Source organism: Monodelphis domestica, chromosome 6 (assembly GCF_027887165.1).
Source record: "Monodelphis domestica isolate mMonDom1 chromosome 6, mMonDom1.pri, whole genome shotgun sequence".
In the NCBI taxonomy this organism is placed as follows: domain Eukaryota; kingdom Metazoa; phylum Chordata; class Mammalia; order Didelphimorphia; family Didelphidae; genus Monodelphis; species Monodelphis domestica.
Window position 1 is genome coordinate 92,355,514 of NC_077232.1, and position 21,184 is coordinate 92,376,697.

A 21,184-nucleotide genomic window follows, 5' to 3' on the forward strand; every position below is an offset into this window, starting at 1 on the left:
ATTTCCTAAGGGTAAGCTAATTATTCTCTGTAAGAGTCTTAAGATAAATTACACAATTCTTCATGTGGGGAAACATACCTTAGAGAGCTGAAACAACATGTTCAAGTGATTGAGCTGGGACTGAGGTCTCCAAATTTTCAATCCCATGATTTTTCCATTATACTATGAATTAGCCCAGGAGAGGACTGTTTCTTTGAATAGGAAAAATGTTTGTCTAATAAAGTAATTCCTTATAGATTTTCAGGGGAAATACAAAATATCAAGGTTCATATCCCTCTTATTTGTTTCACATCATTAAATCATTAGTGGAATGTATCCATTGTGCAAAGACAAAATGATGAAATTCAAATGTAACTTATGCCTTGTAAATGATAATAATCTGATCCTATCGGCATTGCACCCTTCTGCTTACAACCAAAAATATTTCTTTAAATGAACTTTAATACTCCCTACACTGGTAAACCCACATCTTCAAGGAATGCTGTATTTCTGTCTATACTAAATTTTTTGCAATTGACTTGGACTCTGGAATTGGGTCTATACTATCAATTACTTTTGTGTCATTGGGTAAGTTACTCTGCATTTCTGAGTTTAGTTTTTTCTGGAGTAAAGAGGTATGGACTTTTGTAATCTAAAAAATGGAGATAATCCGTATCTTCTATTTTTCACAAGATTACTTGGTAGTTTAAATTCAATAATATCTGTGAAATTAGAATCGCAAATATACAAATTTACAGTGGCATTGAAACAATCACTTTCTTTAATGTCATCATTATAGATTTAGATAAACTGTAGAATTTAGAGGTGAAAATGGCCTTAGAGATCGTCTACTGTATTGGGAGAAACTGAGGCACAAGCAAATTGACATTCCAAAATGATACTCATACCAATCAATAAGTAGTCAGAATTTAAATTTGTGTTCTAAAAGCATATCCACTGATCTTATGTCTCCAATATGTAGTCCTCTATTTTATTTGCTAACTAATGCATGCACATTTTCAACTCCTTTATCCTTTTGTGAAGATGAAATTTAGATGGCCCTATTTTATATATTTAGTAGGATTTAGGAGGGGAGATGTCAATATTTCCAACGGAAAGGACTTCAAATAATTAACTTTAAAAATAAACAGTGCAGCTACTGATCTCATGGTAAATCATAGAAAATGTAATTGATAGGACACATTAATGGCATGCATATGAATATTAACAAGTCTATTTAGTGTAGGACAATATATCTTATCAAATAATTAGATTGATATATTTCATTATTATTTGGGACATCAAAATAAAGTCATCAGTAACAAAAGCTAAAATCAGAGTAGAGGGCTAGAAATATATTTCTTAATGGTTTCATAATTCCTTTTTCTGTTCAACAAACTTTTTTCTTTCCCTGTGAATCCAATGTCAGCATGGCTGTATTTCTTTCTTTTTTTTTTTAGCCCTTACCTTTTGTCTTGGAATTAATACTGTATATTGGTTCCAAGGCAGAAGAGTGGTAAGGGCTAGGCAATGAGTGACTTGCCCAGAGTCACAAAGCTTGGAAGTGTCTATGGTGAGATTTGAACCTAGATCTCCTATCTCCAGGCCTGGCTCTGAATCCACTGAGCTACTCAGCTTGTCCCCAACATGGCTGTATTTCATCAACATTTGTGTCTACTTGGGCAGAAATTGTGATGCCATCCCAGTCCTGGGAACAATTTAAATTTTGTTCTCCTTGTCTGATCACCTCCATTATTTTGTAAACACATGCAGAGAATGGTACTTGGCTTTTCTTAATTGTTTGACAACACAGATGTTAAGCAAATGGAGAAATTTAGAGCCTAGAGAATTTTTTTTAGTAATGTTGCCACTTGGTGAAATACCACTTTTATTTTCCAAAAGAATATATTTATGGCAACATTTAAGAGGCGGAAGATCTGGATTTGAATTCTGACTTTAATAATAATGTGATTTTTTCCACTCCCTAGACCTCAGTTTCCTATCTGTAACATGAAAGGTTTGAACTAAGAGACTACTTAATGTCCTTTCTAGCTTTAAATCCCCAAATCCTTGAGTTCATTAACTCCAAAAGCCCTGGGACTAATAGAATTGAGTCATAGAAAGAAGACTGTTGAGAGAGGATAGAGGTCATAGTCAATATATATTAATTGTTGGAAACTCATTCTCCAAAATCTCTCTTGCCTTGACAATAAAAGTTTACATTCATATAGACCCAGCTAGTAACAAGATGAATGACCTCAACAATCCTCTAGTTAAATGCATTTACCCTGATTTCAGTTATGTGTTAAACATGGAGGATAGGTGTTTTGGACATTGATGAGTCCTCTTTAGATGATTTGTGGAAATACATGAATGAGAATTGCAAAGTGGTTGGATTTGACACTGTCACAGGTAATAAAATAAGTTCATTAATCCATCAATATTTTGAAGTTAAACAACTGTCCCCTATCATTAACCTTATTACTACCCAGAATTGAGTTGAATTAACTGGTATATGCTCTTTCTCTCACATTTACCGTCTACCTTAGAACTAATACTAGGTATCAGTTTCAAGGCAGAAGGATGGTAAGGCTAGGCAATTGGGAGTAAGTGACTTGCCTAGGCTCACACTGCTGGGAAATATCCAAGGCCAGATCTGAACCCAGGATATCCCATCTCCAGGCTTAGCTCTCTATCCACTGAGCCACCTTTGGGCTCATGATCAACTTACCTTATCAATCGGCCTGGCAATCTTTTAGAAATAGTGAACTGGAAAAAGACATTTTAACAAAAAAATCTACCTTGTAGGATTGTTGTGAAGAAAGCACTTTATAAACCTTCAACTTCTATGATAATGTGAATAATTATTAAAGTTTGGCTTTATTATACGAATTACCTTCATGTATAATGTATTTTCTATTCAGAGAAGATGGAGCTATACAAAGACTTTCTAGTAACCCAGATGAAATAAGATCAGAAATTTTGCCTGATTTTTGTTTGAAGAAATTCTTTTGGAATAGTGCCAAAAATGGTTTTATTGCTTTACAAAAATGGTGAGAGGGAGAACCCAGAACATATTTCTGATGGTCTCAACTGTATTCTTTAAAGTGTGAAATGGAATGGACCTTCTCATAGGAATTCAGCTGGAAATTGACCTTAATGATTACTAGGTCCCAAAGGAACCTGAATGACTTGAGGACATAGCTCAGTAATGGAAGAACTCCTTATCAATAGTCTGTTATTATTTCTTCTTCATTAAATATGCTGTAATAATTTTAAATTTGAACAAATATAAATGAGTTTAGTAAGAATATTCATATATATCTTCATTTTAGTTGTTTTATGACGTGTATTATTAAATTTCTTCAGAATATAAGCTTCACTAAAGTCCCACTCTGAATGAATTATCCTGCTATGGAACTGACCAGAAGTTATGTGATCAGAGCCTTAGTTCTAGAAGGTCTTAACAATCTACATTATAGGATTGTTGTGAAGAAGGTCCTACCAACCTGGATAAGTTTCAGGAACGGGCCTGTTGACATATTAGAATTTTCTGGCAAAGATGAATTTAGATAAGTGCTGAGTGTTTCATCACAAAGTTGGCTATAATATGAGCAGTCTTGCAGCCAACAACAAGATCTAAAAGACCATTGTCTAAGACACAGGGAGAAGCCACACAAAGCAATCTAGGATTCTTGAAGTACCGAAATAATTGCATGCGCATGCGCGCATGCACACACACACATAATCTGGGGCTTTTCTTCTAAAAGGAATTGTAGGACTACTTGGATATATGTTGTTAAGTAATTTTTCATTTGTCTCACTCTTTATGACCTCATTTGAAGTTTTCTTGGAAAAGATACTGGAATGGGTTACCATTTTCTTCTCTAGTTCATTTTATAGATTAGGAAATTGAGACAAAAAGGGTTAGGTCATTTGCCCAGGGTCATACAGTTAATGTCAGAGGCCAGATTTGAACTCTGGAAGATGAAACTTCCTGCTTCTGGGCCGAGTGCTTTATTTACTATGCCATCTAGCAACCTTTGAAATGAGCTACCATTAATAGTAGTCTCAGTCCTAAATCTCCTGGATTTGAGTAGGAATATCTCTAAGACTATTTTTAAAGATTAATTTATTCTTTAAAAAATATTTTTCCATGTTCACGTGATTCATTTTCTTTCACTCCTATTTTTCCTACCCCCTCCCAGAGCTGACATACAATTCCACTGGGTTGTACAAATGTTGTCCCTTGATACCTATTTCCATATTATTCATTTTTGCTACTGAGTGATTTTTTTAAAGCCTAAACTCCAAATCACATACTCATATATACATATGGTAAGTGATGTCATATATTTTGCTTTTGCATTTCTACTCCCATAGTTCTTTGGATGTGGATAGCATTCTTTTACATAAGTCCTTCAGGAGTGTCCTGGTCCAAGACTTATCTATAAGTATCCAGAATTCTGTATATGGTAGTTTAAAACTATTACTAGTGGTGACTGGCAGTCATAGCAGCTTTGCAAAGACTTCTGGCCTTTTAAAAGCAAAAATAAATAAGAGAAAAAAGAAAATTATGCATAATTGCCTTGGCTTTTTTCCTTTATTATTTTTCTTGTCATGGGAAATGAAACACAAAAGGTGTCAGCAGAGGCAAACAAAAAAGCCATGTCCTTCAAGTTTGTGAAAGAATAAGGGCTGGGACCTAGGTCTACTCTAATTGGTGAGTTGAGCTTGTACAAGACATTTCCCTCTGGGTATTTTTTAAACTATAAAATGAGAAGATTGGACTAGGGTTTTTTCTAAGGTGCCTTCACATTCTAATACTCTATATTTCTGAAAATGGAGAATGTTAGAACTGAAAGGTAAATTAGAACACAGAACATTAGAATGTTTAATCTGGAACAAAACTTAGAAATTAAAATGTGGAGAAACTTGTATAGTCCAAATTATTTTTAGCTCAATATATTTTACTATTCTTTAGAATGACACATTTATTCTCTTGAATAAAAATTCATGTGTTCAGTGATCATCTCTATGCAGATGATTCATAAATCTACATCTTTACCTGAACTTTTGACCTGTACCTATTGCCTGCTGGACATTTCCACTTGGAAGCTCTATGGACATCTCAGACTCAACATGTTCAAAATGGAACTCATTTCCATCCCTCTCAAATCCATCCCTCTTATTAACTCACTTATTTCTATAGAGAGCACCATCATCCTTCTAGTCACTTGTTTTCTTAATCCTAAAATTATCCTCTTCTCTCTCTTTAGCCAATAATTTACCAAGTAGTATTGATTCTATAAAAGATCTTTTCTCTTTGGATTCTTGCAGATCATATAGGCATCATTCTAGTTCAGACTCTCATCATAAAGCATGTAAAAGTTGCCTGTTAATGGATCTTTAATATTTCCAATCTCTTCAATCTGTCCTTCACAATGCTGCCAGATTGACCTAACCATGTCACTCCTGCTTAAGAAGCTTCAATAGCTCCCTGGGGTTTCTGAGATAAAATACAACTTCCCCTGATTGCCATTTAACCCCACCCCCCTTTTTTTTCTGGCCACAGCTCTGCTTTTGATACTTATTTTACATAAATTTCCCCCATTTACTCATTTTTCAAGGTGAACTGAGCCTATTTATTGTTCATCATAGATTGCATTTCATCTTCCATGTTGTTGCCTTCTCAAGGCCATCTTCTGTTTCCGAAGTGTTCTTTTGTAACTATTATTCTTAGTCTTTTGTTAGTCTTTCTCCTTGAAATTACTTTGTATTTATGTTTATGTGTATAATACTTTCCCACCCACTTCTAGTAAAATATAGTTTCCTTGAAGATAACTTTTTCTTTTTGTATTCCCTGGGTCCAAGGGTGCTTGAACAGTTTGTTCAAAAACAGTGAAACCCTTTTCAGTTATTTCTTTTTAGTTTGACTCTCAATTGCCAATTGAAAAATTCACAATGTTAGGTTATGAAAATAATAGGCAATAAATACTTGTTGAATTTCAATTAATTAGTGGAAAGCTCCAGAGAAAACTAGGAAGACTTGTGAAATGAACAGATCACAAACAATTTATACAATGTTGTAACAACATTTTAAAGAAAAATAACATTGAAAGATCTGATCAGTGAAATAATATACCAGGATTCCAGAGGAGTGAAGTGGAACATCCTAACTACTTGACAGAGGTGTTGAATTCAAGACATGAATTTTTATATGTAACCAAAGAGGGAATTTGCCTGACTCTACATATTACAAGAGTTTTCTTACAAACATTCAATTAGGGAAAGAAGAAAAGGGAAGGAGAGAAATGCTTAATTAAAAAAATCAAAATAAAAATAGGAAAAGATTCATTGTACTGAATTAGACTCCAATATCACCATTCCATGATTTTATGGAATATGATAGATTATTTGAATAAATATGGCACAGTTAATAAAATTGGTCTGCTTTCTGGGTTCCTCCATGAAACTTAATAGAAATTTAGACCCGGTTTAGTTTCTAAAACTGGGAAATAAAAGTCCACTGAAGAAAACTAATGGTCAAAGTCAGAAAGATTCTGTAATTTGGATTCATAACCTCAGCTTTCATTGAAAGACTACAGAATGAAAAAGATGTTAAGACTTTTGTTTATCGTTGTTATGCAATTAGGTCACAGTTGGTTAGTATGATCAGATTTCCTAGAATGGAATGGCCCTAAAATAGTTCAATAATAGTGAAGCCATTTTTCAATGACTGATTATTAGAACTCTCACTTTACCACTTGCCAATTGAAAAGTTGTCATATATTTCTATTGCTATGAGTTCACTATATATCATAAAATTTTTCTGTCAACAAATACATGCTTGATATGACTATAAATTGCTTTCTTTTCCCACATGATTAATACATTTTGAAAGGAAAGATACATTTCAACACTCAAACCATACCCTTTTAAAACTATGCTCCTGGGATAGGGGTTAGGAGGAAAGAAACATAGCAGTAACTGATTATTGATTAACAGAAAGAAGGAATATGTCCTTTGATTTTGCCAATGGCAGTATTGCTGAACAGTGTAGACAACTACAATTTTGTTTACTCTTACTTTTTACTTTATTCATTAGGATAATAATTTTACAAGTACCCAAAGATTCTGAGACTGGCACCTAGTGGTGAATAAAACAACTGCGTGGCAAAAGTGTCTGTCTTTCCTTTGAACCATTTTTCCCCTTCTTAATTCTTCACATTCGACATTTTTTTCCATCATAGTAATATACCATCATATTCACAGTCAACAATTTAAGTTTGCCCAATTACTGAACACATTTTCCCCAACCTTTTATTATTAAAAGTAGTGTTGCTATGTACATCATCACTTTCTATATATGGTCTTTTCAACCTTTGGAATTTGTTCAATCAGAAAAACTTCCTTGGGAACTAGACTGAGTAGTATAAATAATTTAATACATTCTTTACATCATTTCAAATTAGATTCCAGAGTGATTGAACAAATTCACGTTTCCACTCTTCATTTGGTTTGCTTCTCTTACCACAGCCTTTTTTTTTTACTTTTGAACATCCTATGAATTCTAAGTCTTATCAATATATATTTTTATCAATTTGATATATATCTATGAATATATATCTATAAATTTGATGATTGTAAGGTAGTACCCTAGTTTTGATTTTCATTTTTGGTATAATTATGAAATTGTTTCATATGGTTATTGAAGGCATAAGTTTCTTCTTTTGAAAGTCATTTTTTATGACATTCATTCACTTTACCAGAGAGTAATCTTTATCTTTGCATCAATTTTGTAAAGGTTTTGGATGATATATTTTTATATAAAATATTTGATGCAAGAATTGTTTTCAGAAATATATTTTTATTCTGAATTTAGCTTCATTTATTTTATTTTTACTAAAATTTAAAAATTTATATAATTGAGATAACTTACTTTTCTAGTTCTTTTATGTCTTGCCTTGTTCTAATTTTTATTTCTATCACAAATGTGAAAGATAAAATTCTCAGTTTTATGATTTCTTTATATTTTAAATATTTTTTCTCAGTGGAAATATATTTTTCACAAAACTGCTTTCAGATTTACCAGCAGTTCTTGTCCTTATCAAAAGTTATACCTTCCTCATAAAGTTTTGTCCCTGGATTTACTGAACTCTAGACTTCTGTCTTTTCTAACAAATTGCAACCTCACTCATCCTCCTTTTATTCCCAAATCTTCATTGTCATATTTATTAGTGTTTTTCCCTACTGCCTTTAGTCATACCTATCTTCCCCCACCCCCCAAACAAATAAAAACCCTCCACCATCACCAAAAAACCATTATTAGACCAAATTGTACACTCAAGTTATTTTCCCTTTCTCAAACTCCCTCCTTGAATAAGCTATCTACATTTGATGTCCCAGATTCCCTTTCTCACATTCTTTGTAGTTTGGCTTCTGCCCTCATCACTCAACTGCAATTGCTCATTCTAAAGTGACCAATGACCTCTAATTGTGGAATTGTATGATCATTTCTTCCTTTTCTACCTCTGCTGCATTTGACAGTTAACTACCTCTCCTAGTTACTTTCTTCCTGTAGTGTTTTCATGGTGCTGTTTTCACCTGGTTCTCCTACCTGCATCATTATTCTTCAGTCTCTTTTGGTGACTTATCATATCATATTCAATATGGGTATTCTCTTAAGGTTCCATCCTAGATAATATTTCCTTTACCCTCTACATAGTCTCTCTTGAAAACAAGAAGCTAGGTGGAACATAGGATGGAGTACTGCAACTGGAGTAAGGAAAATCTGAATGAAAATCCAGTCTTCAGACACTTATTAGCTGTGTGATACTGGACAATTCACGTAACCTCAGTTTCCTCAACTGTAAAATAGCAATAATAGTAGTTTTTACCTTATAAAGTTGTTGTGAGGAGCAAATGAGATATTTGTTAATCACTTCAATCATATGTGTGTATGTTTATTTACACACACACACACACACACACATATATATATATATATATATTTGTCTCCTAATAGAAATGAAATTCTTTGTGAGTGATGGTTGTTTGATACTTATATTAGCATCTAGTACAGTAGCTGGCACATAATAGGAACTCTTGCCTACTTAAGAAGTATTTGTTGATTAATTTATTTCCAAGTCTTGCTTATCTAAGCTATTTCACTAATTTTAATATTTTATATTTGGTACTAATTAATTTTGTTTAGTACTTTTAATAGGTGGAGATCTTTATTGTGTAAATACACATACCCATGCATACACAAAACAAATGAACTCCATAGATTACATATAGTTTGCTGATGCCTTATGCCTTCTTCTCTATCTAGCATAACCAAATGTAGGACAAGATTGATCAGAAATAGTTAATCTCTAAGGGAGATGTGAGATCTATCACATACATTTATTTAAACCACAATTATTATTGAGTATATACTATTTATGAGATTATGCCAAGCATCGATATTTCTAGTAGTGGATGATAACTATAATTTTGTTTTATTTTTAAAGTAGACTGATATAATGGAGAGAAAGCCAACATTAGGGCTAGGAAAAATGTTTTCAAGTCCTGCCTCATAAGTCCTGCCTTGTGTCCCCAGATGAGTCTGTGCTCTAGGCAACTCTCTAACACTATAAGCTTTATAGAATATGTCTTCATATTCTTGAACTCTTCTCCTTCCAAATGAATTTTATTATTTTGCCTAATTTGGTAAAATATCCATTTGGTGATCTTAGTTGATGTTACATTAAATATATGGCATTATTTGGGTAATATAATAATTTTTTTTCTATATTGATATGGCTCTGACACAAATACTAAAGACTTTCCCAAATATTTAGGTCTCCTTTTTTTATTTGTAAATATTGGTTTCATTGGTAGACTAATGACTAACATAAATTTTGGCATGCCAATTCCTATATATTTACTTAATTTTGTTGTATTCTTACATTTATTTTCTTATCTCTTCCTTCTGAGTTTTTGTTAATGAAATATGGAAAAGACACTGACTTTTGTATATTTATTTTATATTCTGCTTATTTTATTATTTTAAAAAATCCTTACCTTCCTCCTTAGAATTAATACTGTATATTGATTACAATAAAGAAGAGTGGTAAGGACTAGCCAAGGTGGGTTAAGTGACTTGCCCAGGGTCACATAACAAATTTGAACCCAGGACCTCCCATCTCTAGGCCTGACTCTCAGTCCACTGAACTACCCAGCTGCCCCCTCTCCTTCTTTATTGAAGCTATTAATTGTCTTAAATTTGGCATGGTTGATTCCCCAAGTAAAACTTTATAGTAAAATTGTGATAATATTGTAATCCTTTCTCTTATGCTTATTCTCTTGATTTCTTTTCCTTGTCACTGCTATTTCTTGCAGTCTGTCAAATAAGAATGAAAATAGTGAGCATATGTGTTTTACTCCTGATATTACTGAGAAAGCTTCTCTTCCTTTTTTTCCTTTCTTTTTAGCTTCTTTCCTTCTTCCTTTCTGTAAGCCTTCCTGCCTTTTCATTTCTAGAAATATTACTAGGTCTTAGCTTTAGGTAGATTTAAAAATTATCCTAGTCTTTTCAATATGAATAATTTCTTTATTTTGAAAATTTTTAGTATTTTTTGTACTTAATGTTTTATTTTTATAGATTTTTCTTTTTCTTTCTTTTTTTTAAACCGTTATTTTCCATCTTGAAATCAATACTATGTATTGACTCCAAGGCAGAAGAGTGGTAAGGGCTAGACAATGGGGGTTAAGTGACTTGCCCAGGGTCACACAGCTAGGGAGTGTCTGAGGCCAGATTTAAACCCAGGACCTCCTGTCTCTGGACCTGGATTTCAATCTACTGAGCCACCCAGCTGCCCCCTGTTTATAGTTTTTCTAAGGGGAAGGTAGTGTGTTATAGTGAAACTGGATAAAAGTTACTAAACCTTTGTGCTCCATGCAGTTAAGACACCAATTGCAGGGCAGATAGTTTTGCATGTCTTCAGAATCTCAAGTACAATCCAGTTTTATTTTTCCTAATGCTGAACCATATATTCATTTCTGCTGTAAATCGGAGACTGTTAATAGTGCATATTAGAAAAAAAAAACTTTTAACTTAATTTTATTTTTCAAATAACAACCATCATTTGTAACCAATATTGTGTGGTCAAACAAAATAATTTCTCTCATTGCCCTTACTCTACTTGATCTGTTTAACACTATTGACCATAACTATCTCCTCTTGGATCCTCTTTTCTCTCTGGATTTTTGTAAATCTACTCTTTCAATTCTTCTCCTCCCTATTATGTCTGACTGTTCTTTGGTCTAGTTTGCTGACTTGTTACCAATATCACTCCCTACTCTACTTCCAGGTATTCTCTAAAGCTCACGCCTAGTTTTGGTTTTCCTTTTTCTCTACACATTCTCCTGGTGAACTCTCCAGGCACCAACTATCATTTTCATGTAGATGGTTCAGAAGTTTATATTGTATGTGCAACTCCATTATCTCCTAGAGTTTCAGGCCTCCTGTTACAGTCTTGGAGACATCTCAAATTCATCATTTCTAAAAGTGAATTTGTTGTCTTTTCCTTCCCTCCAAACCTACCCTTTTTTTAATACTTCTCCATTTGTCAAGGCACCGCCATTCCTTTAGCCTTTTGGATTTATAATCTTGATATTATCCTTGATTCTCCATTTTTTCTTATCCTACATATCAATTTGCCAAATTTTGCATTTTCTACCTCCACATCTCATTTATTTTATCCCCTTTCCTCTGTTTTCATAACTATTACCATTTAGTAAATTATGATCCTTCTTCTAGATTATTTTAATAGCTTTCAAATTAATCTCCCTGCATCGGTTTTTTCTCACTCCTCTCTGTCCTCTACTCAGTTACTACATAATTTTCCTTAAGCATCAGTCTTACGATGAAATGAACTTCAATGGTTCATATTGACTCTAGGATCAACTATCACTCCTCTGTTGAGTTTTTAAAGGCTTTTACATTTTGGCCCCAATCTATATTTCCAGAATCATTGAACATTACTTCTTTTCCAATGCTCTGTGATCCAACCAAACTGGTCTCTATCTCTTCCCCAAATGTATCTCTCAATTATTCATTTCCCTTTCTTTGTACTGAATTTCTCTGGTGACTGAAGTACATTCCCTCTTCACCCCCATTTCATAGAATTCCTCTCTTCCTTCAAGATGAAAGTCAAACACCTACATAAACCTTTTCTATTTCATTCAACTTAGTGCCCCCTTAACTATCTTCTATTTAATAATATTTTTGTTTGTATTTCTTCTCTTTATACTTATTCTGCATATCCTTGCATATTTTCATGTCTCCTTATTAGAAACTCTTTGGAAACCCAGAGAATGATTCATTATTTGTGTCTGTATCTCCTGTACATGGTATGGCACATAGCAACCATTTAATAAATGCTTATTGATTGGTTGATATTTCATTAGTCTTTTCAATATCCAATTCTTATTTTTATTTGCCATTTCCATAGTCTTTTTGTTTTCATATATGTTTATTTCATTTTCAGGGTTTCTATTTTTATGCTTCTTTGGGGGGTTGTTTTGTTACTTTTATTTTGTGATTTCATGTTCAACTAATGAAATTAAGAAAGCTTCCTTATCTCTCTTTTGTTAATATTAGTGTTCAAAGATATATATTCCCACCAAGGATATCTTTAGATTTGCTCCAAAAACTTTGATATTCTGTCTCTTTATTTTCTTTAATATAATTATTCATTATTTTTTTCTTTGATCCATTTATTCTTCAGGATATAATTATTTGGCCTCTACGTCCAAGTCTTTTATTAGTATTTAGCTTTATTAATTCTTTATTAATATTTTAATTATTGGTAATAATGTTTATTGCATTATAGTTTACAAAGAATGTTTGGAATATTTGGGCTTTTTTTACATTTATTTATGGACTCTTTATGTCTTGTTCCTTCTTTGAGCTTTGTAAAAGTGCCATACAATGCTGAAGAACTGATATTTATTATTCCTATTCATTAATAATCATGTATTTGTCACTTATAAATCTTAGAGGCATGTTGAATGGTGTGTGTTCCATTTCTATAGGGCCTAAATAATGTAGTTTCTTTGCTAGTCTATTGACAACATATATTTTTACTATTGCTTTGGCCCATAGGATTACTGCCACTTAAACTTTTTAAAAAATATATATATTTAGCTAAGGAATTAGAAGTTCCAATAACCGTTCACTTTAATTCATCATCAATTTTTGGTGTACTTTTTTCTTTTTTTAAAAAAATTAAATACTTACCTTCTATCTTGGAGTCAATACCATGTATGGCTCCAAGGCAGAAGAGTGGTAAGGGCTAGGCAATGGGGGTCAAGTGACTTGCCCAGGGTCACACAGCTGGGAAGTGTCTGAGGCCAGATTTGAACCTAGGACCTCCCATCTCTAGGCCTAGCTCTCAATCCACTGAGCTACCCAGCTGCCCCCTGGTGTACTTCTTGTATATAAAATTTATTGTTTTTTGCTTTCTAATCCATTTTGACACCACCCTCCTCATTTTATGGTTAAGTTCATCTTACTCTATTTTACAAACTCCAAATTTTCAGCCAAACTGGCTAATTTTCTGTTTCTCATACTTGATGTTCCATCTTCTGTGTCTGTGTCTTGGCATTGATTGTCCTCCATATCTGGAATATACTCCATCCTCACTTAACCTTATAGAATTCCTGGCTTCCTTTATAGTTCAGTTCAAATGCCACCCCCTATAGGAGTCCTATCCTGATCTTTACATTCCATTTACAGTTGGATATATTTCTGTTATTTGTTTTCTGTCTGCCAAATCTCATTATAATAGGTCTATTCTAACTCTGTAATAAGTGAAAGAAAAAATCATTTGTCAAGGGTTTATTATGCAAAACATTGTGTTAAGTGCTAGGGATAAAATGGAAAAGCAGCCAGTCCTGCTCTCAAGGAACTCACATTCTATTGCATTTCAGCTATAAGTTAGGTGGATCGTTCTTAGAGTACATCATCAAAGCAGATGTTAATGTATATTTTTAATGTCATTTCCACTGAGAAAATATATATGTTTGTTTGAAACTTATGACAGTGTCAAGGATTTTGGTGGAAAAAGAGCTAGTTACTGTCATCTTCAATTTCAGCCTGGACAAGATCTACCTTATAAGAAGCGATTTGTGGCCATTTAAATCTTTTCTAGATCTTCAGTAGCTGTTGCTGCTGAGGAAGTAGGGATAGTTCGCTCTCCTTTTGATTGTTCATGGATACTGGTTCCTGGTAATAGACTGCAACACCTGCAGAAGTGTTCATCAGGTCCTTTCTTCACAGGCTTTGACTCACAGGATGATGACTTTGGAGGATAAACTAGAAGTAGAACTGGTGATGGAGGAGGTGGTGGGGAGCTATCAGTCTCAGGGCTCTTGGTTTTACTTTCTTGTCAGTGGTAGTTGGTCATCATTTAGTAGTGACAAGGAAGGTGAATCTCTTCTTCAAAATGAATGCTCTCTTTAGTAATGTCTACAAGGACTGGACTGGAAAAGGAGCCAGTATTTTTATATAGTACTGCTATTCCCAGGGCTTTGGGGTCCTTGAGTAACTTCAGTGGGGGGGGGTCTGAAGGGAAGTGGTGGGTGCTAATATCTTGACTCTCCTGGTACAGGCTTCCTCCTTTCTCTTAGGGTGTCTTGCAACTTCTGGTAGGCTAAATTGCCTGCCCTATAGCTGGAATAGTCTCATCCATAATCGAGGATAGCTGAACTCTTCATTTGGCTTTCAGGATTTCTTTATTGACAGCCTTTTTTGATAGGTTTCTATCAGTAGACTTTAAATTAAAGACATGACTGCAGTATATTTCAACAACCTCAGGCCAATAGAAATTTTTAGATTATAGTTATTTATTTTCTAGTTTAATGTTCCATGGACATTACATAAACTGTTAAAGAGATTTTTCCAGTTTTAATTGAAAAATGTCCATCTTCCACTCATAATGAAATCAACTGGTCATCTCTTGAAGTCCCTGCAGAATATCATGGACATCAGAACTATTGTAGTAAAGGCAAAATGAAAACCTCATTTCCTCTTAGGATGAGTATATTCTGCTGAGTGAGAGAGGCTTCTTGAGGTAGCAGTGCTCTCGGTGGGTTCCTGTTTGATCTTTTCCATCAATAAGCACAATAGGAAATAATTTGTAGTATTCAATTATATCTTCTACTGAATCAAATTTCTGAAATACAAAAAAGTATTTAAAATTATTCACAATTACACAAACCATGTCCTAGATAATTCTAACAATTTAGTTCAATATATTCAATAAATATTTCCAGTTCTTGGGGAACTCAGGATATATAGAGACACATATGCTAGAGTGATATCTTGAATTTTTTTCTTTTTAAGTTAGAGACTAAACACGGTCTTTGTGTGTTGGGAAGATCTAACATAGAAAGGGCTACTTAAATGAGGAAGGTTGATGGAAATGTAGCCTATTATGGTGGTACTTGACAACCAACTGAATTAACACTGGAGGGGTTGCTCCTTGAGAGACAAGAATTGCAGCCCCTAAACCAGTGATGGTGAGCCTTTTAGAGATAGAGTGCTGTGCCTACCCCACAGGAAACTGTATGCCATGCCCCCCACCAAGTGTGGAGTGTCACACCCTGCCCCCCCCCCCCACTAGGGAGGGAGGAAGCACTCCCGTTGGGCTACTGGGTGGAAGGGTGGTGGGTGAAGTGAGGAATGTCCTTGGTGAGTGTAGAGAGGGGGAGGGGATGGCCCCAGCACTCTGCTCCCCTCCAGGTCTGTAGCCTGTGAGCTGCCCACCTTACCCACCCTGCCCCCCATGTGCTCCCATTGGGCTGCTGGGCAGAGGGGCTGGTGATGTGAAAAAATGTTGTCAAGTGTGGTGGAGAGGGGGAGAGGAGCAGCTCTGCCCAAGTTCCTCTGCTTTTCTAATAATGAACTCTGGGGGGATGGTGGGGAGGGCAGCCATATGCCCACAGAGAGTGCCTTGTGAGCCATAGGTTCCCCCTAAACTGATGTAGTTTCTCACTTGAAATGGGAGGTGGTAACTTCTAGCCAATCCCAAATCCCTAATGCCTGTAGGGAGAGCATATATGTTCAGAGAATGCCAAAGGGGACCATCATTCCCCCTCACCCCTTAAGAAGAGAGTGTTTATTTTTCCTTTCCTTAATTACTTTGGGATGGAGAAGGCCCTTTTTGAAAGCAACAAGTCAAGCAGTAGCCTATTAGGACTTTGCATGATGTTTATCAAGGTATGGAAAAATAATGTGATGAGAACCATGTGATGAGAACCATTCCATACGGACTTTCCTCAGACTCTTTAGAACCAAATTCTGGGGAAGGCATTTGATATGCATAATGCAGAAATGAGTAAAGGCTATTCCTGTGTCAGACATACTCCTGAAGACTTTCTGAGGACAATAAGGATGAGGTGGAAACCGCCTTTCCTCATTTTTGCTTTGATACCTTAACTAGTTAGGAATCTTTCAATTAGTCAGTCACAGGCCTTACCCTAAATACTAAATATTTTTGCCTTTCAACTCGGATGATGTTGCACAAGTATCCAATTCAGAAAGTTGTCCATACCGCAAGAGGTGATTTATGATTATTAAAAGGTTGAAAAGGAATTGATTTTCAGAGATTGGAGCAAATGTGGCTTTCTAGTACATTTCCAGGGAAGAACCACTTGGGGGTTAAGAACCTTGATCAAATCTCCCTCTCTCCCTCTCTCCCTTCCCCCTTTGCCTGCAGAGATCCTTCTTACTGGTGTTCTGGCATCACTTTTAGATCACTTTACAGTAATACCTGCATTATGAGCCAAAGACAGATGTATGAAGATTCACTCTGCTTAAGGGGAACTTTTAAAGCATCTTATAAGTAGGAGAAAATAACTTGTAACATCAATGTTTGGAATTATCCCTTTGCCACATGGATTCTTTAAGTTTGAATCCACTTTTCCTTGGATTCTGCATGTATTCATGGGAGAGTATGTTAGATTTGGGATTCTTTGTACTAATTTTTTATTGTAACCTTTTATTTATATGCCCCTTTCTACTTAAGGATGACCCACTAAATTGATTCTGAATAGATAATCGTGGGTACATTGCTAGAGGCTCAGACTTATGGCTTTAGAGAAAGACACCTCTCACTCCTCAAAGCCACCTTGAATGCTGAGGAGGGCAATATATTAAAGTTTGGGAACCCGACTTATCTGTGAGAGCCAGAGCTCTTCTAAAGATATGTGAGATCTTCCATTTTCAACTAAGGATATTGATAGATTTTCTTCCCTTGCATTGGCCAGGTCACACAGGAAGTTTAAAAGAACTGAGGCTGGCTAGACCCCAAATTATCTAGAGGGACTGTGGGCAAAAGATAGGACTGAAAATTGTCACCTCTTGGACCATTCTGTCTAGTGAATACTCAACACTAACTCTTCTGATATATCCCTGACTTCAATTCGGATGCAGTTCTCCTTTCATGGCATGCTAAATTCCATGTCTTTACTAATGGCTCAATTTTAAGGTCCTTAACTACATGGGAACTTTTTTCCTATACTGGGGTAGGCAATCGAAACTCATCCTTATCCTCAGGAGTAGAGGAAGGAGGGAAGAACACAGGAAATTCTTCTTTCCCTTCTAGGGAAATTCTAGTAGAATTATCATTTTCTTTTGCCTCCTCCATCCCACCTAAGCTACTGCCAGCCCAAGTTAACTGTTTGCATTCCAGGTCCCTTCACAGCAAGGCAGTGTGGTAAAATGGAAAGAACACTGCATCTGGAATCAAAAGGCCTGGGTTCAAATTCTGCCTTTTGTATTTACTAACTGTATGAACTTGGGGCACCTAGGTGACATATTATGTACAGCATTAACCATAGGGAAAACTAAGTTAAAATATAGTTTCAGACAGTTACTAGCTGGACAGGTCACTTTATCTCTTTGCCTCAGTTTCCTTATCTGTAAAATGAGGATAATAATAGCATCTAATTCTCAGGGTTGTCTTGAGAATCAACTGAGATAAAGTGCTCAGTATAGTACTGGCATCTAGTAAGCCCTATCTAAATGTTAATTGTCATCATCATTGTCATTAAACACACTGGTTCAGTTTCCTCATGCATTTAGCAAGGGGGCTGGATAAGATGGCTTCTGAGTTGCAGTCTATTTCTAAAACAATATACCTATTTGTGAAAGCAAAATATATAAGCTATTAATTGGTAATCAAAACAAAATAGCCTACAGGGAAATCTATAATACAGATTTTCAAAGACATTAAATTCTCAATTTTGTACATGAAAAAGTTAGTGTTTAAAATATTTAGCCTTTGGGATTTACAGTAGCTTAATCCTGGAATTTCTTAAAGCTATATGATACTAACTTATGATTTAACATAAAATATTTTTTTCCTTTTCCCTTTAATAAAACACTTTACTCCCAGATTGTAGATTAAGTGTAAAAATCTAGTAGTATGAAGCTTTTTAAACCCTTACCTTTCAGCTTAGAATCAATATTGTGTATTGGTTAAGTGACTTGCCCAGGGTCACACTGAGGTCAGATTTGAACCTAGGATCTCCTGTCTCTAGGCTTGGCTCTCAATCCACTGAGATACCCAGTTGCTTCCTATGAAGCTATTTCTAAAACATTCCATGAAGATATTCTGCAAGAGTCTATGGCACAGACTTGTTTTGTCAAGGGCAGCAGGTTGGTCCATAGTTGATAGGGATCCCTGTTTGGCAAGCATCCTCCAAAGAGCTGTTGAATATTTTCCAATAAAAAAAATATTTCTATCAGAACTTATTGTAAAACTCAACACTGAGTGACTGAGTTTATTTTCTTTGACATATGAAATGGATTAGGAACAAATAAATTATCAACTATCAAAACATGCAGAGCCAGCTATCAGAACAAACAGCAGAATGAGGGCTAGAGTTTTAAGTTCTGGCTTTTCATTGATTCTTTGCATGACTTTGGCTTCATCATTTTATCGCGTCTAATTTTTCAGAACAATTTGGTGAGATAGGTTTTGTGATGGTTATTTTATGGATTGAGATACAGGGTTCAGAGAGTATGTGTGTATAAAGCACTTTAGAACTATAAAAATTTTATATGTATCATCAACATTATCATTGCTGTTATCATCATAGGGACAGAGAAATTTTATATCCCCTACCTAGTAGATACTGCTATTACCATTTTAGAACAGTTAAGATGTGGTGAGTCATCAAAGGGCTTATAATGCTTTTTGCTAGGATAATGAATGATTTCAGTAACATTCAATTCAAGTTAATCCAAAAAGCATTTATTATTCTATAGGAATATAATAATGAAAAACTATATAGCCCCTGATCATAAAGTTTATTAAATAGCATAAGGAATAAGACACAATAGGATACAAAGAGGATTGTCTCAAGTGCCAAGGATGGGGCTATACAAAGTGCTTTGAGGAATATGATAAAATATGATTTTTTAGTTAGGAGAGTGTTTTCATTGTTATTCAGTTGTTTCAGTTGTGTCTGACTTTTTGTGACCCCATTTGGGGTTTTCTTGGCAAATTTACCAGAGTGGTTTGCCATTTCCTTCTCCAGCTCACTTTTACAGAGTATAGTAAGCCAATTTAATTGGAAAGTTTTAGACAAATTAGTCCTTTTTCAGGTTCTTAAGGCTTTTTTGTTTGATAGAGTTGATTAAATCAAAATTAATGCTATAACTATCTTGAGTATTAAATTGAGATTCAGAAGCTGAATTTTAATCCTAACTGTTTCAATATCTGATAGCTGAGCAAACTTAGGCATGTAATGAGCCTCTTTGGGATATTAGATGTCTCACTTTGAATTTGATGATCTCTAAGGCCTTCTTCACTTGTGAATTGCTAAAAGTTAAAATCACTATACCGAAAAATCAATGGAACTGTGTCAAATGAAGTAAATAAAACAAGTCCTCCACCAGACAACCAGTTAATTCAGTGGAAGTGGAGTTGAAGTTTAGTTAAAGTTTGATAACAAAAGAGTAGAAACATAACAACACAGTGTTTAGCTTATTTTTCATTCTCAAAACCAAATCATTTCTGGATTGAGATCCTATATCCAAGGTATACTCCCCATAGCAAATCTGAAAATGTGCCATAGAATCTGTACAACTAATGCACCTCAGAATCCTAGAATTTTAAAGTTGCAAGGGATCTCAATGACCACCTAGCCTAAGCTATGCCCAAAAATGTAATTTGAAAGTGAACGATTATTTTTTCAAGTTATAATATGAAGTTGAATGGATAACTTATGCAGCACGTACTTCCATTAGTATTGATCAGTAAGCATAACTACATATATATGTATATATATTTGTCCTCCTATCTATCTATCTATCTATCTATCTATCTATCTATCTATCTATCTATCTATCTTCTCTCTATCTAATTTTGGACAGATACTGCAAATAGATAAAGAGCTGGTCCCAAAATTGTTACATGGAGGAAGGTATGATAGATTGTTTTGGAGAGATTTTTGAAATAGTTAAAACCATTTTAAATTTCCCACAGTTTTCTTCCAGAGACCTGTAGTCTCTATAGAGCTTAAATTTAATATAACTCAGAGAACAATGAAAAGACCTCCCACTTCCCAATGCATTAAAGTCAAAGGATTGTAAAAGAGATTAATTGAAAAGGAAGTCATTAGTGAAACATGATCAAAAAAAGAAAATTGATCATGTGAAAGATAATTAATAGATACTTTCCATACTTCATTGGTATTCTTGGGATATAAAAATTTGAGGAAGATCCCTAGCACTTTAGGAGAACCTTTTTTGGTAAATATATATGAGGAAATGGATGAGTCATTCAAATAGGCAGCATAGGTTGCAGTTTTCATTATTAGAGGGAATCCTCACGTGAATGATAGGCATATAGATATTTGAGCATTAATAAGCCAGAAAGCTAAAAGGATATAAGTAAGATGTTAGGTGATTGGAAGCTATGACATATAAGAAAATTTCAAAGGAGCTGAAGATAATTGAGGTAGTGAAGACTGGGAGGAGCTTGATAATTATCTTGAATTTGTTGATTAGAAGAAGGATTAGTCTTGTCCTTGGCCTCAATAGGCAAAACAAAATATAATGGGTGAAAATTTTTGAGAGGCAAGTTTTACTTCAATGAGAAAAACTTATTAATTTGAGCTATATTAAAATTGAATGGGCTAT

General features: G+C 34.6%; 2 protein-coding genes across 2 annotated transcripts in view; one reads left to right on the forward strand and one right to left on the reverse strand.

Annotated features, from left to right (window-relative positions):
• The window catches only part of ZNF518B (zinc finger protein 518B), an 81,610-nt gene that overhangs the window by 50,246 nt on the left and 10,180 nt on the right, over window positions 1-21,184 (forward strand). The window lies entirely within an intron of this gene.
• CLNK (cytokine dependent hematopoietic cell linker) overlaps window positions 12,882-21,184 on the reverse strand; it is a 96,771-nt gene continuing 88,468 nt past the window's right edge. Inside the window, exon 15 of the mRNA XM_007496734.3 lies at window positions 12,882-15,206. Coding sequence (XP_007496796.2) covers window positions 15,063-15,206 — 144 coding nt within the window. The 3' untranslated portion in view covers window positions 12,882-15,062. The remainder of the gene's footprint in view (window positions 15,207-21,184) is intronic.